Here is a 27,268-nt window from a genome sequence, read left to right as displayed (position 1 = left end):
ACCACTGGAGATTTTTCTGAGGATTAAATATGAAGCAGTTTTTTCCCAAGAGACAGGAAGAACATCTCAGAAAGAACCAGCTTTGCTTTTAAGTTGATCTCGCTTCTTTTTACACATGCTTTAGTTAGGGTTTCTGTTACTGTGATAAAGACTGTAACCAAAAGGAAGTTGGGGAGGAAAGAGTCCAGTCATACTTTGTCACTGAGGGAAGCCAGGCAGGAACCTGGAGGCAAGAACAGGAATAGAAGCCATGGAAGAGTGATGCTGACTGACTTGTTCCTCATGACTTGCTCTGCCTGCTCTCTTATACCATCCAGGAACACATGCACAGGGGTAGCAGTAACCACAATGGGATGAACCTTCCTACATCAATAACTAATTTAAAAATGCCCCAGAGGCTTGTTCACAGGCCAGTCTAAAGGGTCCTTCTTCAATAGTTCTAGCCTGTGTTAAGTTAACAAAAAACAAAAACAAAAAACAAAACAAAACAAAAAGACACAAACAAAAAACCCACCACTAACAATCTAGAATCAAGTCATGATGTCAGAATAAAAGTATATCAGAAGCAAACCTGAGAGTACCTGCTAACAAGATTCACACAGAAAGATCACGCCATCTCCTTAAGGAAAGATGCATGCTGAGTCCTTATACCCAGAGTGAAGGTCCTCTACACTCTATAAATTGTGGCCTCTTCCCTGTACAGGTGCTGCCATGGCGTCTGACCATTGCTGACTGGCAGCCACACAGCCCTGAAGTGATAGCCTGCTTGGACCTATACAACTAACAAAGAGGAAAACCATGGCTTCTAGCAGCACTGAGACCCAGCTCCAGAGGATCATCCGTGATCTGCAAGGTCTGGTTGAGTGGTTAGTTTTGAGGAACTTGGGCTTGTGCCTTGGCTGTTGATAGTTAGAATTCAACCCTCTCCTAGTTCACATATACAGTAATTCAAACCCGCAAGGCACATCATTGAAATATTTTGTTTTCAGATATCCAGTCTCTGTGCAAATGGGAAAGCTTACTTCACACTACTCTCAGAGCAACATAGGTAGTTTGTGAACAAAATCAAATGCCACTAAGAGGACTGGGGTTCATTTCAGTTGGTATGTGTGCTTTAAGCTGTCTGGGTGCCTTTTATGGAATCACCCCTATCCTACTCCTTGCCAGGCTTTGGTGAGCTTGGGTTTTAAAGGGTGAAACATTCTCCTCTCTTTAAACAGGAAGGTGAGAAACTTGGAGGTTTCATGTTGCATCTCCCCACACCAGCCCCCAGCCACTGGTGGCCATTTCCCATGCATTTTAGTCTTAGGTTTGCTTGCCTCCTGGCTTCCTGAGGAAGCTACTTGGATTTGTAACCATTGGAGAGGTAAGGGAGGGGAAATAGTCAAAACTGTAGCTAGACCTTGACAGAATAAGAACATTTCTGTGGACTGTGGGAGTCTTAAGTTTTACTCTTCTAAATAACTTCCCAAGGACCAGATTTTAGTAAGTCTCTCATCCCTACCACTGCCAGGCTTGATCTTATAAGCCTGTGGAGCTCCGGATCTGTGCCTGCAGCTGTCTTAAGTGACACTTCCCTGACAGCCTAGAATCTGGGCTCCTGACTGCTTGGGCTGAACAAACACTAGAAACCTTACAGTAAAGGCTGTTGGTCTAGGATAGTCTCAGTGTAGTCCACAGTCCACATCTGAGATCCAAAGCCAACAAGGTCCAACCCACTTTCTCAGGTTTGCTCTTTACAGTGCTTTGGGGCCTCTGATAGCCGATGCGTGTTAAGTGCCCATTATCTCAAAGGCAGACTAAAGGTGTTCCAGATCTAGATTTTGTTTGATTTTACAATATTTTTGGATATTTTGCAGTTTTGTAATATTTTACTGGTCAAACATCCCTAATTTAAAACTCTGAAATTTGAAATGCACAAAAATCCGAAACTTTAGAGTTGTATTTCGTTTCATGTGAATAGGACATTGCTGTGCATGCAGGTTATTGATAGTAACCTATGGAATCTTCTTTGGTTCTGTGAGGTAGGTACTGTTATTGCTACCATTTTGCAGTGAAGGAAGTAGGCACAGTAGTGTATCTGATACCTCTTATCATAGAATGAGTATGGAATAAAGCTTGGAGTTATACAGTACCAGTCTTTGCTCAGGACCACATTAGACTTTCAGCTAAAATGTTTAGTGTTTTTGTTTTGTTTTAATTTATACAGATATACAGAGAAAAATAAATGACAATTTGGGCAAATCTGTGTTTACTTTGAAAAGTCTTACCACAAAGTAGTCTTTTCTGTATCACAGTGGCTAGTTTTCAAAGACAACCTTATGTACCATATTAGCCTCCCAGAAATCTCAGAGTTGATGCAGTAGTCTTAAAACCTACATCTTGTCCTCAAACCGAACTGCAAATAAAGGGAACAAACTACACACTGGAGAGGTAAAGGGACCAGTGTCTGCTTAGAGCCCTGGTATTTGCCAACAGGAACTGAAGCTGAGTCTCAGACCCCTATACCCCTTATCCATAAAATGGGGGCTGAGGGGCTGATAGTAAGAGATTTCCTAGATTCCATGTTGTATATAATTTTTTCATCTTTTCTCAGTGCTAAAGGTAGAATGCAATTATATAACATCTCAGGCTTATTGAAATAAGGCAGACACTCCATTAATGAAACGTACATGTAAAGGTCTGACCCTTCTTGGGCACCCAGTCAACAGAAACAGATACTGTTCTCATTGTTACTGTTATCTGTACTCAGTGGGTGCTCTAAAACCCGTATTTAAGGCTCCCACTGTTGAAGAGAAATGGGACCTTTTAGAGTCTAGTGATGACCAATGATTGGGTCATGGCCACTCTATCCTGGCTTTTTTTTTTTTTGCCTTTCACTGTCCTAAGTCTGTTTTGTTTCTGATTCTACAGTTGATTAATCCACATACAAACCATTTCTTGACTTGCTGTATATACATAGTGCTAGCTTGGTGGTAGACACACAGGGATGAATTTTAAAAAACAAAACAAAAAACCCACCCATGCCCAGTCAGCAAGCTGTTGCATTGACTGTGGGGGCTTAGTACATTTGACTCTCCTACCTGAAGTTGTATCACCTGAATAGTTACATGTCCTGTGTGTTTCCAAGGTGACCATTACTAACCACTTACTCCTTGTGCTTCTTGGTGTTATTTCTACTTCTTTCTCAGACTTACTTTTCAGTACATCTAAGATGCATACCAATTTTAGGGCTGTTAAAATGTAAAGTAGACAAATGTGTCTCTCTAGTTATGTGTTCCTGTTTGTTGTCTTAAAGATGCAGTGACAGAACTAAGCAATGAATTTAAAGAAGGCGGAGAACCAATCACAGATGACAGCACCAGCTTGCACAAGTTTTCTTACAAACTTGAGTATCTTCTGCAAGTAAGTGGCCCCTGTCATATATTGGTTTTGTCAGAGTTGTCTCTCCTTCCTCATTTGAGTGACTATTATCAGTTTCCAGGATGTGATTCAAAAAGCAAAATGGAGCAGTTAAGCCCTTGTGGTGAGACTAAGAGTCAAAGCAGTCCCAAGAGCTCAGTCGTTCCATGTGAGTCAAGATGTTCTGGGAACTGAAAACATTCTTCTGAGATTTAAGCCATCTTAAGGCAAGACACAGGCCTTTCCAGCAAAGCTCTTAACTATAGTGTAGTTATTTACACCCTTTGAGTACTTGTTAAACCCTGTGGTGTTTCTCCCTTCCAGACACGATATATGTATATAGCCAGGTATAAAGGCAGTTTCCAAGAGTGCAGACTCTCTAAGATTATACAAGGCCCATTTCAGAGCCTTGTACCTCAAGTATGGTAACCATGGGGATGGCTATTTCTGAATCAGGGTTAGTCAAGCAAACATTCTTTTAACATTTTCATGATGTAACTTTGTGTCTGGTTAGTTTTTGACCTAGACAACTCTGCTGATTTGGGAAGCACATGCTTTTGAAATAGGCAAGAAAGAAATGGACCTGCAGTCATTTTACCAAAATTGCATGAGGTGTTTCTGGGTTTAGTTTTGTGTCATCTAGATTTGATAATAGCAAACAAGAATCATGCTTCCATAACCAAGGGGAAATGCTATAAATAGTATAGAGATACCTACCATACCTTACAGTGTCACCTGCCACCAAAGAATATAAGGTGAGAGCTGCTAGAAGTAATGACAGGCATGGTAGTACTCACCTTATGCCTCCAGCTGGGTCTTTGTTTGACACTAGCTGATTATGAGGGTTTGCTTTGTTTATTTCTCTTTCCCAGATAAGCCCATTTTGGTTTTGAATTTGAAAGTACTCAGCACTGATATTCATTTTGGTTTTTCATGTACTTTAAAACAGTGTTGACACTTGAGAGTTGAAGAATGGATAAGAAGCCATTGCTTGGGTTCTCTGAGTTACAATACAGTCAATACTTTGAATGTTAACATAAGACTCTTCAATTGAATTTCCTTATCACATTGGAGGTTTTCCACCAAACTACAGTGGTAACCCTTAAGAGAAGAAATCTTTCTCTTTTTTGCCCCTTTCATTACTCCTTTTCTCCTTCTTGCCTTTCTTTCTCCCTCCTTTCCTACCTTCCTGATTACTTTTTTTTTTTTTTATTAATCAGTCAGTCATCTATCTAGCTTGCTACACTGGAACTACAATTTAGGTTTTCTGTATGCTAATAAAGTACCAATAGAAAAATCTTTTGGGATAACTATTATTTCTAAATCATTAGGTATATGACCTTGAGCTGGTGTTTATTAGCCTCTTCCATATCTGAAGTTTGTGCATTAAAACACTCTTGTTTTCAGGCAGTGGTGGTGCATGCCTTTAATCCTAGCACTTGGGAGGCAGAGGCAGGTGGATTTCTGAGTTTGAGGCTAGCCTGGTCTACAGAGTGAGTTCCAGGACAGCTAAGGCTACACAGAGAAACCGTGTCTCGAAAAACCAAAAAAACCAAAACCAAAACCAAAAAAAAAAACCATTCTTGTTTTGAGATTAGCACACTCTGAGTTGCCAATAAATCAAAATAAGACCCTCAAGAGGCCTCCCCCAGTGCTTGTCCCTAGAAAGTAGTAATTTTATCACATTGGGGGGGCATGTACAACAGTAGTCTCAGACTTCCTGCCTATTCTTTTCTCTGCACAGTTTGATCAGAAGGAGAAGGCTAGCCTCCTGGGTAGCAAGAAAGACTACTGGGATTACTTCTGTGCGTGCCTAGCCAAGGTGAAAGGAGCAAATGATGGGATTCGATTTGTCAGATCCATCTCTGAGGTAAGCCATGCTATGCAGGGAAGGGGCACCTGTCTTCCACTAGCTTGCCTAAAGCTTCTTTGTGGATACCTCTTTTACACATAGCTAGGTATACCACGAACTCTGAGTGATTAAGAAGCCAAGAAATCTAGTCCAGGTATACTGGGTACCTGTTATGTGGTTCAAGCTCATGGAAACTATCTGAATTTAAACTAAGCATAAATGAGCCAGGTCCTAAATTTCACTTCCTAGCTGGAAGTCTCTGTTCTTGGAACCCTTTGGAAGTGTGCAACACCACTTCCTTTTTCAAAAACAAAAAGTCATTTTCTTTAGAGTTGCTAAGTCAGACAACTCATTAGGTAAAGGCATTGGCCACCAAGCCTGACAATCTAAGTTTCATCTCCAGAACTCACATGGTAAAGAGAACAGACCTTCCCCCATGTACCATGACACTGGCATGCGCACGCGCACACACACACACACACACACACACACAATGAATGAATGAATACCAACTTTTTTAAGTTGCTAGGGTATCTTGCTAGAAGTTTGCTTAGGAAACTTAGATTTGAGGTGAGGCGAATAAGGTAGAATCTCAAAGATATTTCGAATCATGCAGAGCTGCTAAGTAATTTTCTACATCCGGTTGGGCTCTTGAAGAAGGGCTGAATGCCCTGGCTTCATCTTAACTACAAAATTCCAAACAACACACCATACTACACACCCTTCTAATTTGCAATCCTGGCTTGAGACCTCTGTAGCAGTTTCTTTAATTGATTTGTCTTGGCTGCCTTGTACCAGAACCCAGAAGGCCCTATGTTGAATCCCACAACAGAGTTTGCTCACCACACCATATTGTGAGTAACTAGACGTCAGATGATTTCCTTCATTCCTGTCTCCCAAGCCCATTCCCATCCCCATCACCAATGACTCCCTTTCTCATCATTCCAGTCAACTCAGAAGTGAAGCACACATATATAGGAAGCAAGTGGACGCTGAAATTTCTGGAAAGAGGTTGGAAAAGTTTGTGCATTTTGTCTTGTCAGCATCTCTGACAAGTATGGAATCTCTTTAAAATCAGCACAAACGCTCTTTGGCTGGCCTCAGAGGCCACAGTGTTGGAGTGTTGGATGTTCTAGCATTAACACTACCAGGCATAGAGCTAGGGTGTTTCTTCTTATGTATGGGAACAGCATTAAGCACACTTACATCAAAGGCTCAACGTTTTTTTACCAGCTTCACCCTCGGACTCTGGGCAAGCGAGGAAAGATGGCAGCTCTGAAATGTTTATCTTGCATGTATCTTTAATGACAAACTAGTATGGGTTGGTCTTGTGAGGTTGGTGAGAAACTCAAGCCCATGATGTAAAGCAATGTTTAATGTATCAGGATCTGGAGACATACCTTCTTCGCTCTTGTCTCCCACTCCTCACACATTGCATCAGTACTGAAGCCTTAAGTATATGACTTTGGACAGGTGAACTCATATAGTAAGTTGGTTTTCATTCCTAGAGTCATGATTACTAAAAGAGTCTACTTCTCAGCTGTTTTCCTCCTCTCCTCATAAAGCATTCAGACCTTTGAGACCATGCAGACAAATATTAAAGAAGTTAAGGAAGCTGTGTGCTGACTCCTAGCTTGCTCACACAGGTTTTAGTGGTAATTTTCTGTGGGACCCAGTTTAATTATATACGAAAGCTCTGTTCTCTGTCTTGGAATGTCACTAGGTGGGAAAACTGCTAGATATTCAGTACCTTAATACTCAGGTACTCTTTGGGTCTTCAAGGGTAATGTGAATTTAATAGGTCAGAAGTATTTATAGGACTCCTCAGCACCTTTTGAGCAGGAGATAACCATTTGGACTAACATGTGAATGTTCTAGTAAGCCCCCTCTGGAGGCTCAAAATGGGATCTTTCAGGATTGTGTTTCCCTGAAGTATGTAGAGGCCAGCTCTACTCCAGGGGCACAGCACAATGGTCTGCTTTAAAGCAGAGGCAGCTCATGTTTCTTAAAGATCTCCTGGCCTGTGCTGCTGTTGTCTTTTCAGCATTGTTTATATGGGTTCTGATTAGATGCCAAGAAAACTGGAAATGAAAACTGACCCAAGATCTAAAACAATTTTTAAGGGATATAAAGTTATTTTCATTTGCAGTACACAGGAAATAATCCTTTTTTCCAAAGGACATTTAAAAATACCTTTAAGTAAGTAGCTATCTTCCTTTATATAATCATCTCTTCAACTAATGAGCTCAAATGGAATATAAAAAGTTAAACGCCGGGCGGTAGTAGTATACACCTTTAATCCAACACTTGGGAGGCAGAGGCAGGTGGATTTCTGAGTTCGAGGCCAGCCTGGTCTACAGAGTGAGTTCCAGGACAGCCAAGGCTACACAGAGAAACCCTGTCTTGAAAAAAAAAAAAAAGAAAAAAAAGTTTTACTACTGTGTAAGAGGAATAATGACTTAACTCCTGCTCTGGGAGCTTGCAGACAAGAGTGGTTTTGTGGGCAGAGGTCTCATTAAATTCCACCACTACTCCAGTTTTTGAGTATGTGGATATGCACCTTGCCTAGCTGTTCTTGGCTGCTCAGATGTTGTTCCCACTGAGCACTTTGTTCTCAACTCACTCATCAGAGGAGAAAGTGTTTGGACATGGTGTAACCTCAAGGTTGTCCTCTAAGCATCTGTTGAGATAACTATTTGGTAGCATAGTGCTTTATATCAAGTCAGTCTGCTGCCTACCTCCACTTCAGCCGTTATGGCTATGTGCAATATGGACACAGAGAAATGTCTTCTGCCTTCTATACTTCATGAGGTTTTGTGTCTTTTAGAACCACTTCATATTACATTATTTCCTTGAGTCATCAGTAAGAAGATAAATATTTCTGAGTTAAAGGTGTTAACTGCTCCTGGGTTGTTTACAGCATCATCAGTGCCTTAGTGGTATGCCACATACTTCCTGTCTGAGTCCAGGGCATCTTGGTAGCAGAGAATAGTAAGACCCTTTTGTGACCAAACTACTGTCATTCCTCTCCTACAATGTTTGACCTTTAAAGGGAAGAGAGTGTTGGCCCTAGTTTGTGTACTTGTATCAACAGATACCTGTGGTAAGTCAGAGTGTTTTGAATACCTGGCTGCTTCTATGACTGATTAATTTGCAAACCTGTCTCACATGTCTTCTATGGCAGTTCTGTTTAATCCACTTGTCTTAACTGCCATGTGCCCATAGCTAGTAGGGCCCTGCATTGCAGCCTCATTGCAGTGTCTGCCCAACATAACATGTTGTAAGTGACTAAACCTTAGATGGATCCCTTTATGCCTTTATGGTTTGCCATCATAGTTCTTGTAGAGTTATGAACACTTGGGCTTTTCTGTGACATCTGCTCATAGGTGACAAGACTTCATGGAAAGCCCTGTTCTCATCCATAGCACACTGACTATGAGCAATGAATGAGTTGGCTTATCTGAAAAGAAACAAGCCCAATTAGGAAAGTATGGATAGACACATGGGGAGGTTGATGCTTTTTTCTCCATAATGGAGACAAAAAGAGTCTGTTATTCATCTGGCAATACCTTTGCAAAGCTCCTGTTATATAACTCCACTCTTTTTTCTGTTCTTTCCCTTTCTGTATGTTCCAACCAGACCTCAGAGGCCTCTCTCCCTGAACTGGCCCTCCCCCACTACCCCTTCCCCAGTATCTTAAGTCTAGCACCAGAAAATCTTTTTTTTTTTTTTTTTTTATTATTTGCAGATGTTATCCCCTCTGAAAACCTACCCCCTCATCTCATCCCCCCTCCCTGCTTACTAATCCACCTACTCCCACTTCCCTGTCCTGGCATTCCCCTACACTGGAGCATCAAGCCTTCATGAAACCAAGGGCCTCTCCTCTCATTGATGTCCCACAAGGCCATCTTCTGGTACATATGTGGCTGGAGCCATGGGTCCCTCTATGTGTACTCTTTGGTTGGTGGTTTAGACCCTGGGATCTCGGGGTACTGGTTGATTCATATTGTTGTTCCTCCCATGGGGCTGCACACCCCTTCAGCTCCTTGGGTTCTTTCTCTAGCTCCTCCATTGGGGACTTTGCAGCACCAGAATATCTTAACATCCCCTTCTTCTGTAGCTTCCATGCGAGAAGCCATTCAGCTACCTCCAAATTTCACTTATTACTCCAGATTAAATCAAGTAATTTCCTGTCTGACTCAGAGATTCTGATGGAAAGAGGAGTAAGAGTGACACCATCAAATATTCAGGTGTTCGAGTTGCCTTGATATATCTTTCTTCACCTGTTTGCTATAGACTATTTTCAGATGGCTTGGGACAAGCAGCCCCACTTCAGGCTTCACTCTAGGGTGACAGTGCCTGATGTTTTGTGTCCTTTGTGGATTATGAGGGCTGCTACTCTCAGAATAGGGTTGAACGGCACGTTCTGTCCTGTATGTAGCCTTTGCTAATCCTCCATGAGGCAGATGTTTATCTCGATATAATGTGTTTTCAGCTCCGAACATCTCTGGGAAAAGGGAGAGCCTTCATTCGATACTCTTTGGTGCACCAGAGGTTGGCAGACACCTTGCAACAGTGCTTCATGAACACTAAAGTGACCAGGTAATTTCAAGTCTATGCTGGGCTTAACCTCGTAACACTGATAAACAGAAATTGTGTCAGCCAAACCAGAATGTTAGTGGCAGGTGCCTCTAGTTTCTTTCTATATCTATTATTCTTTGTATTTCTTACCAGTCTTTGAGCATGTAGGCAAAAGTGAGGCTGCCTTTCTCTAGTTCTCTCATGTGCTCAACTGTGACACTAGAGCTTAGAGCCAGATCTCTTAACTCCTAATGCCATGTCTTTCCCTGGTGGGTAGTAGCTCATTGGGGCCAATGTTCCTTTGTTTCCCAGAAGAATTACCTGTCAGGTTTTCCTTCACTTAGCCTAAGCCCCACCTAGCACACAGTACCCATCAGCATATCAAGGCTCCTTGGAGACTGAAGAGCAGCTGCTGTGAGTCTAGGTTACCCACAAGTCAGCCTTTGTACCTCTTAAGTGGGACGGCCTCAGCAGGAAACAGTAAGGGAAGGAAAGAAGTAGGCCTAAGTGGATGAAGGTAAGGGGGCATCAGATAAAGGTGTAGATCTGGCTGGGTGGTGATGGCACATGCCTTTAATCCCAGCACTTGGGAGGTAGAGGCAGAGGAAGGCGGATTTCTGAGTTCGAGGCCAGCCTGGTCTACAGAGTGAGTTCTAGGACAGCCAGAACTATATGGAGAAACCCTGTCTTGAAAAAACCAAAAGAAAAAAAAATGTAGATCTGGGGCCACAAGGCCAAACATCTTTGGCTTGCCCAGCATTCCTTTTCTAGTTCTACTCTGCTTCTCCCTAGACATTTGAGTTAATGAAAGAAAGCACTTTTGAACTAAAAACTGACAGGCAAAATCTTTAGCTTTATTTTGTCACCTTTAAGGTTGATTACATTAAGGAATAGTTTTTATTCATGTGACATGCTTGTGAGTTAAAAAATAATATTTGTACATTTGATTTGAAGATTATATTGTTCTAGGTATTTGGTAAAGACTGCCATAAGTAGTTCAGTATCACAGGCCACAAATATCAGCCAGGTAGTTCTTTAAACTCATCAGTTCTCTCTTTTTAACTTCTTATTGCTTCATGTTAAATGAATAAATGTGCATACACTTCTAGATAGACATTTGTTCTTTGACTTTTAACTTTATGTCTGAATAGAAATTAGAAATGAGCCCAGTGTGTCGTATTGCATTCTGTGAAAGCAATAAAAGCTGAGGTTATCTTCTCAAAAGGAAGTGTCCTGTCTCCTACAGTTGCCCTTTCCTGGCAAGTCACTGAGATTTGAATATCTCAAATTTGTTGGAAGAAAACAGATATTATATAAATAGTAAGCATCCAGATCATTGTAGCAGTTTCTTTGAAGTAAAGAACGTTTATTGAGAACCCATGGTCTGGCAGTAATAGATAAAATGATTTGCTTAGTTTTTGATTTAGTAACATGAGTTACTGGATTTGATGAAGCAGAACCACACAGGACAGTCTTCAGTAGATTCATTCTTTGCTTATCTTGTTACTATTCAGTTTACACAGTGTTTTGTTTTCTGCAGTGACTGGTATTATGCAAGAAGCCCCTTTCTGAAGCCAAAGCTGAGCTCTGACATTGTGGGTCAACTATATGAGCTGACTGAGGTTCAGTTTGATCTCGCATCAAGAGGCTATGACTTGGATGCTGCCTGGCCAATATTTGCCAGGTACTTTGGGGAACTGCTTTCTTTTAAAAGTTGAGAAAAGGGAAGCTCAGCATTTTGAAGACATCTGCCCAGCCATTTTGCTTGCTCAGAAAATTGTACATAGCTTCACGACTATTTTTTTCCTACCTTCCTGTTTATTTGTTCATTTATATCAATATTGACTCTTGGGCTTTTTGGGTAGTGGTAGGGGTTTTTTTTGTTTGTTTTTGTTTGGGGGGCTTGTTTTGTTGTTATTCAGTAGCTTACATTCTATCATTATTTGGTAGCTTAACTTGCCCATATCTGTCCAATGGGAGGCCTTTCAGGCTGATACTTGTGTGGTTTCTTTCTTCTGTCTGATATATTCATTTTTTAAGAAATAAAATATTGTAGATATAACTAAGGCCCCAGTTCTACTGCTGTCTTTCTCCTCCTTTATTTCCAGAAGTAAACACAACACCACGGTTGAATAGCAGGCCTTTTTTTTTTCATTTTATGTACATGTATCCATAAATATTTTATGATAATGTATATGTTCTATATAGTATATATTTTCAAAATTTATGGATCATGAGAAAGCTATTATTTCATACTTGCATTTTTATTTCACATTGTTTAGTTTTACTTGTGCATACGCTTGTGGTTCTATGACTATGGGGTAGAAGTAAGCCATAGCAGTATGTAAAGCAACTTTGTTCATCCATCTCTTTACCTATTCTATGACAGCTTTCATGCAGTAGTAGTTGTGATATAGACCGTATATTTCACAAACTCAAATATTCACAGCCTAGCAGACCCACAATGTAGAATATCCTACTACAAGTGTAACCATAACCGGGCGTGGCACCCTCTGATGGAGTTGGGCTAGTTCACCTTTCCACAGTGATAATGTACCAAGAGTTTCCTTCCTCCATGCTTCATCCTCTTCTGGCCTCCACAGGCACCCCCCTCACACATACACCACACATAAAAATAAATCTTTAAATTTAAGAAGAGTCTGAAACTCTTCCTTTCAGGAAAGAAAAGGGGGGATGGCTTGTTTATCTTATAGTTTTAGAGGCTGAAGGCCTAAGCAACATGGCCCAGGCTCTGGCAAGGGATCCCTTTGACTATCATTTCAGAGTAGGTAGCATGTTGAAAGGAGATGGGGTGTATTCTATGCAGAAATAAGCGATCACATGTCCAAAATAATAAGCCAGAGGTTAGAGTCCCATAGTGCCTTCTAACTGCATACTCCAAGTTGATCTAAGGACTTATATTAGCCATACTTCTTAAAGGTTCTACTATCTGTCTATACCATCACTTTAAGGACCATCTTCCAATATGGAAGGTCTATACTCCCATATTCCTGTTCTTTATTAAATGAAATTAGTACAGAAACTTAAACAGGGCAGGGAACCTACAGTCGAGAGCTGATCCAGAAGCCTTGGAGTATTGGTGCTTACTGGCTTGCTTCACATGGCTTTCTTATAGAACCTAGGACTACCAGCTCAGAGATGGCACCACCCAGAGTAGACTGAGCCCTCCCCTATTGATGACTAATTGAGAAAATGCCTTACAACTGGATCTGATGGAGGCATTTCCTCAACTGAGATTCCTTTCTTTCTCATGACTCTAGCTTGTGTTAAGTTGACACACAAAACCATCCAGTACACCTAGTAACTATCAACACCACTGCCTGTGTGTATTTTTACATATATGTATGTACCTGAGTTTGTTTATCTGAATACAAGTGTGTCTGTTCTGTGGCCACACAGGAGGACGATAGCCACCAGCACTTCTGCTTACATGTGGAAACCCCCCAGCCGAAGCTCCAGCATGAGTAGTTTAGTGAGCAACTACTTGCAGGTAATGTCAGGAAGATTGGGATTAGTAGGCTGTTAGGGTGACCAGGGCAATCTTCTCAAATACTTGTTATTCTAAGCAGAGTAATATAACTCTTCAAATTATATCCTTTATGTCCTGGAATTTAGATTTTTACAGCCAGATAAAATTGAGGTCCTTTTAAAACTGAACTCTTAAAATATTTAAAGAATTAGCACTGAGGTTTGAATTGACCCTGTCACCTACTGTATCCAACTAAGGGGAAATTACCTAACTTTGAAACTTCAACTCTTTCTTCTGTAAGAGGGATTAATAAAATCTTCCTGGTCCTAAGTGGAGGAGCAAGTGAAAGAGTTCTTAAGAACAATGGATCAGGAAATCCTAACTCTTTCAGAAATGTGAACCTATTACAACTATATAATAGCAATTTATTTGCAGTACAAAAGGAATCATTATACAAAGAACATTAAAAATATAAAAGAATACTCTTTGGCCTCATTTTGTGATTTTTATCATGCCATGGTGCTCTGGGTATAATACAGTGGGTTAACCAAAATTTCAGTGTAACTGAGTTTAGATTCTGTAAGAACCAATATCCTTTAAACTCAAAAAGCTTATGGAGGCTAGATAGAAATGTGAGTCTGCTTATCAGTGGGGTTTGTGGGACTTTGAATGTGCTCTGACCTTGTGGCAGGTGCTTTGAACATTGGGGTTCTAGTCCTTGGACTAGCTCTAAAAATTTACCTTAGGTTAGGTAATTCCTTTGTTTTTATTCTTTCATTGAATACAAAATCTTATCCAAATAGCTGGACGGCTTCATTCCAAAGCTCCTGTCTTTTACTTTCTTGTAGACTCAGGAGACGGCTTCCAGTCTTGACCTGAATAGTTCTCTAAACAATGAAGCACTAGAAAGCTTCGATGAGATGCGGCTGGAGCTGGACCAGTTGGAGGTTCGGGAGAAACAACTACAAGAGCATGTACAGAAGCTAGACAGGGAGAACCAAGCACTTCGAATGATGATCAGCAGACAAGGGGGGCAGCTTCAGGTAGAGAAGGAGATGGGGTACCTTGCAGTTGAGGATAGCATTGGCCTCGGGAGCTTGGTAGCAGAGCTCCAGGAGCAGGGGGCCGTCACCCAGGCCACAGTGAAGAAGCTACAGGCATGTCTGCAGGCCCTGGAGCTAAATGTAGACAAGAAAGAAAATAGCTGCTCAGCCTTGCAGCTCGAGAACATGTCACAGGAGCTTGATGCTGTGAGAGACGCCTTGGGTAGGAAGAACCAGCTTCTAGCCAGCCTTTCAGAATGCCTCACTAGGGCTGAGAAAAGGGAAAATCCATCTCTGAACACAAAGCTTCATCAAGAGCCAGTTCCTACTGATCTGGCCCTGAAGTTCCAGGAGCTGAAGGGAAAACTTCAAGCCCTAGAAGGAGAGAACACCAAGGCCCAGGAGCTAAACAGGCAGCAGAGTATCAAGCTAGAGCAGCTGGCCAAGGAACTGCAGCTGAAGGAGGAGGCCCGGGCTAGCCTAGAACACTTAGTGAAGGATGTGGTCCCACTTCAGGAAGAGCTATCTGGAAAGAAGCAAGAGTCAGCTCAGCTCCGACGACAGCTTCAGGAATCCCTGGCCCACCTGAGCTCTGTGGAGGGGGAGCTGGCTGAAGCCAGGCAGCAGGAAAAGCGGCATCAAGAAGAAAAGCAGCTACTAGAGCAGGAGGCCAAGTCTCTGACATGGCAGCTGCAGCTCCTAGAGACCCAGCTAGGACAGGTGAGTCAGCTTGTAAGTGACCTGGAGGAGCAGAAGAAGCAGCTCATGCAGGACAGAGACCATCTCATCCAGAAAGTAGGCACACTAGAGCAGCTAGGTGAGGCACATGGGACAAGTAAGAGTAAAGAGGCTGTGACTTGCTTGAGCTCTGTCCCACTACAGTCTGGGGAAATGCCAGAAAAGGGGCAACAGTGCCTCCAGGAAGAACAGGTAAACAATACTACAGTGTCAGAGGCAGACCAGGAGGAGTTGCAAAAGGTCAACCAGGAGCTACAGAAGGAGCTGCAGAACATGGCTGTCCGCAACCAGCTCCTAGAAGGCAAACTGCAGGCCTTGCAAACTGATTATAAGGCACTGCAGCAGCGAGAGGCAGCAATCCAGGGCTCATTAGCCTCCCTGGAAGCTGAGCAGGCTAGCATCCGGCACCTGGGAAACCAGATGGAAGCAAGCCTCCTGGCTGTGAGGAAAGCCAAAGAGACTATGAAGGCCCAGGTGGCAGAGAAGGAGGCTGCCCTTCAGAGTAAGGAGGGTGAGTGCCGGAAGCTGCAGGAAGAAGCAGATCAGTGCCGGCTTCGGACAGAGGCCCAGGCCCAGGAGCTCAGAGCTCTTGAGAACCAGTGCCAGCAGCAGATTCAGCTGATTGAGGTCCTCTCTGCAGAAAAAGGCCAAAAAGGACTCAGCCTACCCCAAGTCAACACAGCCCAACTGGCCCTGTCTCAACAGCTGGAAATTCACCAGGGGGAAGCCCAGCGGTTACAGAATGAGGTGGTGGACCTCCAGGCCAAGCTCCAAGTGGCTCTAGGTGATCGAGACAAGTTACAGAGCCAGCTGGGTGTGGCTGAGGCAGTTCTGAGGGAGCACCAGTCCCTGGTGCAACAACTGAAAGAGCAGAATGAAGCCCTCAACAGGGCCCATGTTCAGGAGCTGCTTCAGTGCTCAGAGAGAGAGGGGATACTGCAGGAGGAGAGCATCTACAAGGCCCAGAAGCAAGAGCAGGAGCTACGAGCCCTGCAGGCAGAACTGTCCCAGGTGAGGGGCAGCTCTGGGGGAGCCCACCTGGAGCATGCAGAGCTACAGGACCAGCTGCACCAAGCCAACACAGACACAGCTGAGCTTGGCATACAGGTCTGTGCACTGACAGCTGAGAAGGACCGGATGGAGAGGGTCCTGGCCAGCTTAGCACAGGAGCTCCAGGACTCCAAAGAAGCAGCACTCCAGGAACGAAAGGGCTTGGAGCTCCAAATGATGCAACTTCAGCAAGAGAAGGAGATCTTGCAGGAAAAGGTGAAGGCAGCTGAGGAGGCAGCCAGTTCATTCTCTGGTCTGCAGGCACAGCTGGCCCAGGCTGAGCAGCTGGCCCAGAGCCTCCAGGAGGCTGCACACCAGCAACAAGATGCCCTCAAGTTCCAACTAAGTGCTGAGATTATGGACTACCAAAACAGATTAAAGGTAAGCTCACCTTTAGCCATCTCTCAAGGTACACCTTGTGGCAACATAAGTACATGGCCCTGCAGCAAGAAAAAGGTGAAAACCAAAGAATGCCCTAGTTCCATTCAATTGTAGTAGCTAACACTTCTTTACACAGATACATGAGGCAGAGCATGGGCAGCAGTGCCTTTACATGGAGCCTCCACTTAGGCTGTGACATATTTTGGCCCGCACAATATTGACAGAACAGGATATACACAAATTCCATTTTGTGGTTTCTTGAATTCTCAGCAGATCTAATAGCCCATTTCCAAATCGCCACAAGGCAGTAGTAGCTCAAAGAGTGCACACAGTCTTCTGCTGCTTCCCCTTTTGTGTGTTTGTGTACAGCCCATTCCACACATAAGTTTCAGCCATTAGGTCTGCCTTATCTTTTGGAGCCCCATCATCCATAGCGTCACCAGTCTATGACAGCTCTTGAATCCTGGCTTTGGTTCTTACTATAATAATCAGCTTCTCTGGGTACTATCCTGATGGCTGACAGGGTGTAGGGAACTGGCTCAGTTTAGAAAAGCAAGATCCCTTAAAGCAGACAAATCTGTGGCGCTCCAGTAGACTATGAGCCTTTAATACTTCATGAAGAAAAGGAGCTAAAGAATGATAAATGAGAATATAAATAGCCACACTACTTTGACTTCTAGTGTGTATCAGTAGTGGGTAAGGCCTCTGCTCTTAGCCTACTCAACACCCTCTCCTACTTGCAGAAATTCCACTTGCAGAAATTGTTTGAAGAACAAGCTGAGCTCTTCCTAGTAAACTTGCAAGCATTTTGTTACCAGTAGTGAAGAAACTCGTTGAGCCACTTTAAGAAACAATGCAGTCTTATTTTTAGAAACCATTTGGGTGATAAAAGTGAAGGAGTCTCAGAGCAAGAACCTCTCTTTACAACACTTTCCTTATCCTTTCCAGACAGCCAATGAAGAGTGTGGGAGCCTCAAGGCCCAGCTAGAAGAACAAGGCCAGCAGCTGCAAATGACAAAGGAGGCTATGCAGGAACTGGAGGTGAGCCTGGCAGGTGTGCTATCAAGGAAAGGGATCTGGTCTGCTTTTATTATATTGTTGAAAGATGTTTCTCACAGTTGTCAAACTAAAACAGTCATTGATTCAGACAAAATCATGAGTCTATACCATAATGCCCTTCCATTTCCTGGACTTTGGGCTAAAAGGAAATTGTTCTTAGTCATCTCTGTTGGCATTTCTCTAGTGTCAATAAGTGGCACTTGTCCCTCCATGCCACCTGCACTCCAGTACCTCACTGTAGAGGAGGTCATGCCTCACAAATATAGAACAAAGGTTTCTGGTCTCATGAGCTTCAGCACAGAGAGGCCTTGCTAAGCAGTGTGAATAGCATACCGATCTCTTCTTCCATGGAGGGTAAGCTTTAAGCTTTGTGTCTTCCCCTGATGTCCTATACTAGATCACCAAGGCTGCAATGGAGGACAAGCTGAATTGCACCAGTAGCCACCTTGCAGAATGCCAGGCCACTTTGCTGCACAAAGATGAAGAAAGCACTATGCTTCGAATCAGCCTAGAAAGGTCAGTCACTGGGATAACCATACAGCTGCTGGTAGTTTCAGGGAGTGGGTAGGTTTACTCATTTTAGAAAATCAGCCACTTTTACTAGATGAGGAAGTCCTACAAAAGTCATGCCACCATGAAAAAACGGGCCAGAAGCTGCCACAGAAAAGTTGGCCATCTTCTGCAATAGTCCACAGGAGACAGGGTGCTTTTCATCTGGTTCAGCTTTTTACCTTTAGCAAGGCACACATTATTGTAGAAGCTTTTGGGGGTCTGGCTTGGGGTTCAATAATAAAGACACGGAGACATCTATATAATATAAGGCTGCTACCCTGTTTCTGAGGCAGTCCCTCGGGTACTTATCTAGCTCCACCAGGCCTCTCTGTCTGGTTCAAGAGATTGGAAGACTTACCAGATAGAAGGCCTACTAAGGGCCCCAGCACCCTCCCCAAGGCAGAAAGTCCCAAAGACAGCTGAGAGCAAGGTCCCATTTTGTAACCACCTCTGAGAGACTACACCGCTCTTATATGTCCTGACTCTTCTCTCCTGCTTGTCCTCCATCAGTACTCCACAAGTCTCTTTCTATCTGGCTCTTCCCAATATCCCAAAGATCTTGTCCAGAAATCCTTACAGAAGTGCCATGTCCCACTCACTTTGAGTATGTTAGCATCCTGGAATATCTCTGCTATCCCAGAATTACCCCTTCATGTTTGAAGGGGAGGTAGAGAGAGTCTCATATTTTGGAGTAATACATAACCCATGGTAAGCAGATCATGCTTCACCAAGAAAGGGAAAAGCCAAGAAGGCTGCAGGACCTTTCATTGAAGGCCAAGAGAGCCCAGAAGTTCTAGGAAGCTGAATATCAGAGCTAACCAGGAAAACTTATTTCTCTCCTCCCAGAACACAGAAGGAACTTGAAAAGGCTACATCAAAAATCCAAGAATATTACAACAAATTCTGCCAAGAGGTGACAAACAGGGAAAGGAATGACCAGAAGATGCTTGCAGACCTAGATGATCTGAACAGAACCAAAAAGTACCTTGAGGAGCGGCTGATAGAGCTGCTCAGGTGAGTGGGAGCAGTTGGGGACCCTGTCCAGCATTAACTTTTCCTTTTAAAAATTTATGGAAATGACAGTTCAGTGGAAATGGGCCCTTCTCCTCAAGTTCTGCCCAATGGTGAGCTGTCAGGGAGCCATATGTCTCCAGGATCCTATAGACTTTGTCAGTCTTGAAGGCTAGATTTCCCTGATCACACCAGTGTTCATTTGGGTTTGGGTTTTTGTTTGGATGCAGGACTATGTTGAAATTCTGGGTGATTGGCTAAAAATGATAATAAGATGGCATTTAGTAACTGGTAATTTCCTTTCTCTTGCTTATTTCCAGTGAGCCTTCTTCTCTTTTGCTGTCTCACTTTCCTTTGATTAGGGCTACCTATAAGGACCCAGCAGCAGTGTCCATGTGGGAATCAAATTAGAAGGGGCTCTGAGGGACCCAGCATGTTCCACTCTTGCCACTCAAGAGTAGCCACTGTATGGTGCCTTACTTGCCAAGAGAGATGTGGAAAGCTATAATTTATATAAAATGTCCTGATTGTTAAATGGTTGCAAGTCATTCATTACTTTTAACTTTTTCTTAAAGGAATCAAATCTGCAAGATAAAATACCATAGCTATTCTTCCTTCCCTCTATCCCTCCCTTCCTTTCTCCCTCCATCCCTCCCATTTGCCCTCCCTCCTTCCTTTCTTCCTTCCTTCTTCCCTTCCTTCCTCTCTCTCTCTCTTTCTTTCTTTCTTTCTTTCTTTCTTTCTTTCTTTCTTTCTTTCTTTCTTTCTTTCTTCCCTTTCTGTGACAAATACTTGACATGTTTTGGCTCAGTGTTCACATAGTTTCAGGCAGTCCTGATAGGTAAGTCATGACAATGGGATTAGTTCAGTTCATGGTAGTAGAGACTTAAGTGGTAGTAATATTCCATGTCTTAGCAGGTGAAGAAGCAGAGACTCCCAGGGACCCACCTTCATGAACCATTCTTTCTATCCCAGAAGTTCCATAGCCTCCTCAAATAGCACCGCTAGTTTTGGAGGGCCAAGAGATCAAACACATGAGGAGTTATTTCAAACTCCATAGTTTCATCTATGAACACTCCATAGCAAACATTCCAAGACAAAAAAATCTTTTTGCTTTGTTTTACTGCGTTTTGAGACAGGTCTTACTATATAGCTGTGACTGACTGAGACTCGCTATATAGATGGGGCTGGCCTCAAACTCACAGAGATCTATCTGCTTCTACCTTGCAAATGCTGGGATTAAATATACTACCACACCCAGCTTTCAAGACAATAGCTTACACAACTATACCTTGAAAACTAAATGTGTAAAAAGACACTTGTTAAAACCTGAGGCAGAAAAGATCTGACTCACTTCCATTTATGGTGGAACAATCATGAATGTGCTGTGCCTAGATGTAATCACTCATCAGAATTCCAGGTGTCTTCTTGAGGAATGTGGTAGAGAAACCAAATAGCTTCTCACATTCCAGGATACGAGTTACCTGGCTTCCTAGAAACATAGAGATCAGATGCTATGGACAACTGGAAGAACAAGCTGGTCCAGAGGATGAGCCTGCCTGTCTTCTAACAATTTACATATCCTTGAAAAAAGCCATCTAATCTCTGTGTTCCTAGCCCTTACTCTTAACCACTTCTAGAGGACCTGGGTTCAACTTCAGCACCCAAAAGGCAGCTCCCAACTATTTTTAACTATGATTCTAGGGGATCTGATGCCCTCTTCACACTTCACAGGCACTATACACACATAATACACAGACATATATTCAGGCAAATTGCTTGTTGCAGGGTACACAGACATACACACATGCAAGTTGCTTGTTGCCTGCATACTAATAGCCTATTATCAACTTAGTGGCATGCTTTAGTATTAGATACCCTAGATACCCAAGTGATGTGTCAGTACTAATAGTTCATTGTGGTTGACCCAGCTCTCTGTATACATCATGTGTCTCTTACATGCTCTCACCTACATGGGGCCAAAGAATCAATGTGTTGGGGTGCTTTTAGAGGCCACATCAGAAAGCCTATGTTTTGGAAGCCTCAAGTTGGGAAGAGCGCATTTATAAGGAAAGTGATTTAGCTCCCATGGCTTGGAACATTTGATAATCAGCTTTCTGAAATGAAGTAGGGCTTATTTACTGCTTCTCATGGATTCTTAAAATATGAGATTATTACAGGGACAAAGATGCTCTCTGGCAAAAGTCCGATGCACTGGAATTCCAGCAGAAGCTCAATGCTGAAGAAAAATGTCTTGGGGACATGGAAGCCAACCACTGCCATGACTGCAAGCGGGAGTTCAGCTGGATAGTACGGCGGCACCACTGCAGGTTAGCAGCAGGCAACTCAGCAGACTGAAGTCAGTGCAGATGGCTCTGTGTGAGGGGTCTGAGATAACTGTCTATCTAGGAGAAGCATTCTGCTTGTTTACCAAGAGAAGCAAAAGAGTATGTATTAGTTGGGATCCTAGTACGATGTTCAAGGCCCCCTGAAAGGAAATGTGAGTGGAGTTAAGGGAACTCACAGGTATGTGATATACTGGGAGACTAGCAACTCTTTAGCTATTCTTGAGCCAATACAGATGGAAACAGAACACAGATCTTTCGGGGTCTAGAAAGGATAGATAAAGGGAAGGGGCATATTGGGAATTGGATATGCTTTTAGAGACTTAGCCCTCCCCATAATAAATGTGGAATACATACCTGTAGCCTGATGTAAACTATTCTCGACTATGCTTACCATGATAGTTTTGTTGGAAACTTGTAAAATGGCTTACAGCACACTTTACATTGGAGGCAGAGCTAGGTCTGAAGAGTCATGGGCTGACAGGAACCCAACACAGAGACCTATTCTGGTACTTAGCAGATCTCAAGCAATCCATTGTGTATCATTCTCATAGCCTGTGTTTGTTTCTTTCCCAGGATATGTGGCCGCATCTTCTGTTACTACTGCTGTAATAACTATGTTGTGACTAAGCCCAGTGGCAAGAAGGAACGCTGCTGTCAAGCCTGCTACCAGAAGTTCAGCGAATGCTCTGGATCTCCTGATAGCAGTGGTTCAGGCACTAGCCAGGGAGAGTCCAGCCCCATGGTGTCACCAGCTGAAGCAGGTCCCCAGTCCATAGGAAGCCAAGGTCAGGCCCCTGCCTCCTGATTTCATAGATGTCCACTTACTATGGCCAATTAGCTTGATCAAGCTTTATTGAGTGTTTCCCGAACTTAGGTGTCTAAGAGATGTTAAATATATACTACCACCAACCTAAAACTTTATTAGATTACTAGGGTTGATAAGGGAGTAACTTTTTCCTGTCATGATTAAGTGTGATTTAATATGAACTATGTATGTGTGCATGTGTGTGTGTGTGTGTGTATGCACACATATATATTACCTCATACATTGAGGAGTCTGTCCTCAGGGGCTCTTTCATAATACTCATTATCTGTCCTGTGGTGACCTAAGACCCTCAATTGTACATTCAGTAGTCAATATCTTTTTCTCTTTCTCTTAATGGCCAGGAGGAATATATTGTTTGTGTCCTCCAACTAAGCCAAGAAACAAACTCAGGGTTTGAGCCCTGCTACTCCTGAATGCAAATCACCTTAAAAGGTGACCCAGGCTGTCTCCTGGACACTGGACCTTGAGGAGGCAGAGCTAAGATGGCAGAGATGGGCCTTTTCTTTGTTCAGGAATCTCTGCTGGCTGCATATAGTCTTCAGAATCCTGTTCCTCTCTTGTTTAAGTGGATCAATAGGCCTTGCCACTCAGGGATGGAAATTGTGTTTTTCACACATAGCATTGGAGCTTCAAATCTTTTCTCAATCTTTCAAAAAATGAAGTTTGCAAGTCCTCTACATATTCTGAATATGAGTTCTTTATCAGATATGTTTTATAAATGTTTTCTCCCAATTTACAGCTTGTCTTTTAATTTTCTTTTTTAAAGAAGTTGTAGTTTTGATAAGGCAAAATTTATCGTGTTTTATGTATCAGGTTTGTTTTTTTTTTTTATGTATCCAACTTTGCTTAACTCTGTATTCAGAACTTCTTTTTTCTTCTAAAGGTTTTGGGTTTTTGGGTTGGTTGGGTGATTGGGTAGGTAGTTTGTTTATGATGGGGGCTCACTTTGTAGCCCAGCTGTCCTGAAATTTTGTGTAGACTGGGCTAGACTCGCCTCTGCTCCTTGATTGTTAAGATTAAAGGTGTGTGACACCACACCTGGATTCTTCTAGGTTTTTTGTTATTGTTGTTGTTGTTTTTGTGAGTGTGTGTATGTGTGTGTGTGTGTGTGTGTGTGTGTGTGTGTGTGTGTGTGTGCGCGTGTGTGCGTGTGTGTGTGTGTGTAACCTGTTAAGTTCATTTGAGGTATGGTGATAATATATACATTGAGTATTGGGTAGGTTTTGGTTTTCTTGCTTTTTGGCCAAAGGTTCCAATACCATTACTTAAAGTCTATTTTTCCCCTCAGAATTGCCTTTCTATAGGGGCTGGAGGTGTGGCTCAATGGTAGAGTGATTACTTAACATTCACAAAGCACTAGATTGAATCTCCAGTGCCCGACCCCCCAACACACAAATACAGAGTTTTGTATATTTGTCAAAAGCCAATTAAAAACAAAAACAAAACACAGTAACAACAAGAAACCTGTCCTCATATATTTGGGTCTGTATCTAGACTTTGTTCCGTTCCATTCATCTGTGTGCTTTTTCCCCACCAATTCCTTACTGAATGATTACCATGTTGTTGTTGTTGTTGTTGTTGTTGCTATTGCTGTTGCTGTTGCTGTTGCAGTTACAGTTGTGATTGTGTTTACTGTAGATTGGATATTGTTACCATAGATTGGATGTTACTGTTTGTGGTGGTGGTGGGTGGGTGGGTGGTTGAGTGGGTGGTTGGTTGGTTGGTTTTTGGTATTTTTGCTTGTTTGAGATAGGATTGATTTCTTTATGTATCCTTGGTTGTTCTGGAACTCACTGTATAGACTAGCTAGCCTCAAACTCACAGAGATCCACCTATCTCTGTCTCCTAATGGTATTAAAGACATGTATCTGGCTGATTACTATCGATTCTTAGTGCATCTTACTGACAGGCAAAAAAAAAAAAAAAAAAAAAAAAAAAAAAAAAAAAAGGAGAAGAAGCCCTCCAATTTTGTTCTTTATTAAATGTAGAAATTTTAGAATGAGTTTCTTAGTTTCTAAAGCTAAATCATGATAAGGTTTTCATTGGGATTTCATTGGATCTGGAGATCAGTTTGGAGAGATTTGATATCTTAAGAAAGTGTTGACCATTTCAATCCATGAACTTGGTATAGCTTCCATTTACCTAGGTCTTTTTTATCCTCTTAATGAGTATTCAATTTGTATCTCTCTTGCCCTTTCCCATTCCTTTGTCAGCCTCAGAAGACAGATTCAGAAGTGTAACTGAGTCCTTATTGTCAAGTTGTTGTTCTAGTTCTGTTACAGAAACTTGGGAGGAAAAATACTACTTGTAAAGCAAAAGGCAGCTAAACTATTCTTACTAAGTAAAGTCCTTTGCCCTATCTCACTGGTAGGAGTTCAACAATGACAAAGTGACACTGGTAGGGTGCTGAGGTTGCTTCTTTTGATTTGTATCATTTCTTATCTGCTCTTTTTCCTCCTCCTCCTCTTCCTCCTCCTCTTCCTCTTCCTCCTCCTCCTCCTCCTCCTCTTCTTCTTCTTCTTCTTCTTCTTCTTCTTCTTCTTCTTCTTCTTCTCTTCTTCTTCCTCTTCCTTCTCCTCCTTTCTTCTTCCTCTTCCTTCTCTTCTTTCTCTTCCTCCTCCTCCACTGCTGCTGCCTCAGGTTTAACCCTTACATTTCCATGATACATGTTTATGGGTAGATGGCTAGCATGGTGGCCTGCCTATCTACTGGTCAAGGTCAAACACAAGACCCAATGCCTCCTGCATTTCCTTGGATAGAGAGAGGTTCTGTTCTACCCAACAGTGGACTGGAAGGGGGAAGGGAAGGAAGTCAGGTAATCTCCTGCTTCAAATTATTTCTGCCTTTGTCTTATAGAGCAAGGTCTTGTTGGATTAGGATATTTTCTTTGTTTCTTACCTAATATAGTTTTGATAGATTTTTTTCCCTTCTAAATAGGGTCCTAGAGGATGTAGAAGTAGTTGAAACTAATACCCTGCATTTAAGAGAGGTCTTCAGACTATATATTCAAAATCTTCTGTAGTCCCTCTGTTTTCCTAGGATGTCCCAGTAGTCTTTCTCTCATATATACATAGAATAGCAGTCAGTTAAGAGACCCTTTACAATGTATTCTATCAGCTTGTTGTCCATAGCAGCACCCTTCACTTACTATGTTATCCCTGGTTATATGCATGATGGGAACATAAATCTTTTTCTCTCCTGCTTTGCCTCTACCATGCAGGAATAAATCCAGTCTGCAGACCACCAGATGATGCTGTGTTTGACATCATCACCGATGAAGAACTGTGCCAGATCCAAGAATCTGGCTCCTCCTTGCCTGAAACACCCACCGAAACTGATTCAATAGACCCAAATATGGCTGAACAGTGAGTAGATGTCACTTCCATTTCTGAAGTACTCATTAAGAGCCTATCCCCTTTGCTATCTTGTCAAAGGACCAGGAAAATAAAATGTCAGAACCAGCATTGGCTGTCTCTGCCAAGGGAAGATACCTCAGAACAGTGTTCATAGTAGGATGGCTCTTCAAAGGTAACAGTGCTCTGGAAACAGTCAGGGAGGTCCTATATCAGAAAGTTCCTGGGAAGTGTGGTGGTGCCCTGATTCAGCATCTTAACTTAGGCCAGACTTTGGCTTGAGCAACTGTATTAGTCAGCTCAGGCTGCACAGCAAAAGACCACAGGTTGAGTGAATTAAACTATGGACATGTAACTTATTACCATTCAGGAAGCTGGATATCAAAGATCAAAATACAGGCAGAGATAGTTTCTTCTCCCTGGTTTTGCAGATGGCTACCTTCTTGCAGCATCTTTATGTGGTCATCCTGGATGTATACTTCTGTGTCCCTTAATCTCCATTTCATGCCAGGGCACTGGTACTTTTTTAATTTAATCATCTCCTTAAATTAAATACCTTAATTTAATTTAAGTAACTTAAAATCAAAGCTTCTCATTGCCAAATCTAAGATAGCTACTATTCACTGTTGCTTCTATGATTTTGGACCAATTCTCTCCTTTCTGAAACACTTCTCAGACAGCATCCTGGTCAGTAATCTTCAGTATTCATGCTGGCCCCCATGACCCAGGGTATCTTCTCTTCCTTGAGCAGTATACTATGATATACTGATATTCTGTGAATTCATGAACCAAAATAAACCCTTCCTCACTTCAATTACTCTTTCCAAGTATTTTGCAATGAAAACAGTAGCTATCATGGAAAATCGGGGTCATTGTGATTAAATCTGACTGTGGTTTAAGGCCTTTGAGAAAGGATGTGGAAAGGTTTTGAGATGCCGGCCAGCAAAGCCCCAGCTGTAAGCAGAACTTAATGAGCTGTTTTGGTGGTTATTCTCAAGACCAGAACGCCACTAGAATTGTGTACTATATAGACTGTGCCATAAAGTTTTGGTTGGGAACAAGGACTCTATCAGAAATTGGAATAGAGGTCATTTATGTTACATTCTAGCTAAAAAATTAGCCATGTGTTACTTGTGTTCTTGATACTTTGAGTGATGCTGAACTTAAAAATAATAGGTTAGAGACTGGAGAAGGTGCTCTGCAGTTTAGAGGGCTGACTGCTCTTGCAAAGGACCCAGGTTCCCAGCACTCACATCAGACACCAGATAACTATCTGTAGCTCTAGTTCCAAGGTATAAGATACCCTCTGGCTACTATGGGCACCTGCATACACATGATACACATAACCTCATGCAGTATACACACGTTTACATTAAGAAAACAAATTAGTTCTATTTATATTCTGGCCTGTGTCTTTACTTCCTGATCCATGCCATATGAACCAGCATCAACCTCTCACTTCATACTCCTGCCAAGCATAACATTCATCTGTAGCATAGTTACTACTCTCTACTTTTAACCCAGTTTACAAGCATTTGGGAGGGGGGGAGCAAAGCAGCAAGACATAATAGTATTTAGCTTG

General features: G+C 42.4%; 1 protein-coding gene across 3 annotated transcripts in view; it reads left to right on the top strand.

Annotated features, from left to right (window-relative positions):
• The window catches only part of Fyco1 (FYVE and coiled-coil domain autophagy adaptor 1), a 70,143-nt gene that overhangs the window by 8,801 nt on the left and 34,074 nt on the right, over positions 1-27,268 (top strand). For all 3 annotated transcript variants that reach the window (XM_031345756.1, XM_031345755.1, XM_031345757.1), the window contains 13 exons: positions 704-853; positions 3,299-3,405; positions 5,147-5,272; positions 9,750-9,856; positions 11,376-11,519; positions 13,256-13,346; positions 14,174-16,537; positions 17,486-17,578; positions 17,994-18,112; positions 18,995-19,162; positions 21,340-21,489; positions 22,081-22,292; positions 25,554-25,698. In XM_031345756.1, the coding sequence (XP_031201616.1) occupies positions 799-853; positions 3,299-3,405; positions 5,147-5,272; positions 9,750-9,856; positions 11,376-11,519; positions 13,256-13,346; positions 14,174-16,537; positions 17,486-17,578; positions 17,994-18,112; positions 18,995-19,162; positions 21,340-21,489; positions 22,081-22,292; positions 25,554-25,698 (3,881 nt within the window). In that variant the 5' untranslated portion in view covers positions 704-798. The remainder of the gene's footprint in view (positions 1-703; positions 854-3,298; positions 3,406-5,146; positions 5,273-9,749; positions 9,857-11,375; positions 11,520-13,255; positions 13,347-14,173; positions 16,538-17,485; positions 17,579-17,993; positions 18,113-18,994; positions 19,163-21,339; positions 21,490-22,080; positions 22,293-25,553; positions 25,699-27,268) is intronic.

The sequence above is a fragment of the Mastomys coucha genome, unplaced genomic scaffold, assembly GCF_008632895.1.
Source record: "Mastomys coucha isolate ucsf_1 unplaced genomic scaffold, UCSF_Mcou_1 pScaffold23, whole genome shotgun sequence".
NCBI classification, from domain to species: domain Eukaryota; kingdom Metazoa; phylum Chordata; class Mammalia; order Rodentia; family Muridae; genus Mastomys; species Mastomys coucha.
This window is presented reverse-complemented; position numbering and strand designations above follow the sequence as displayed.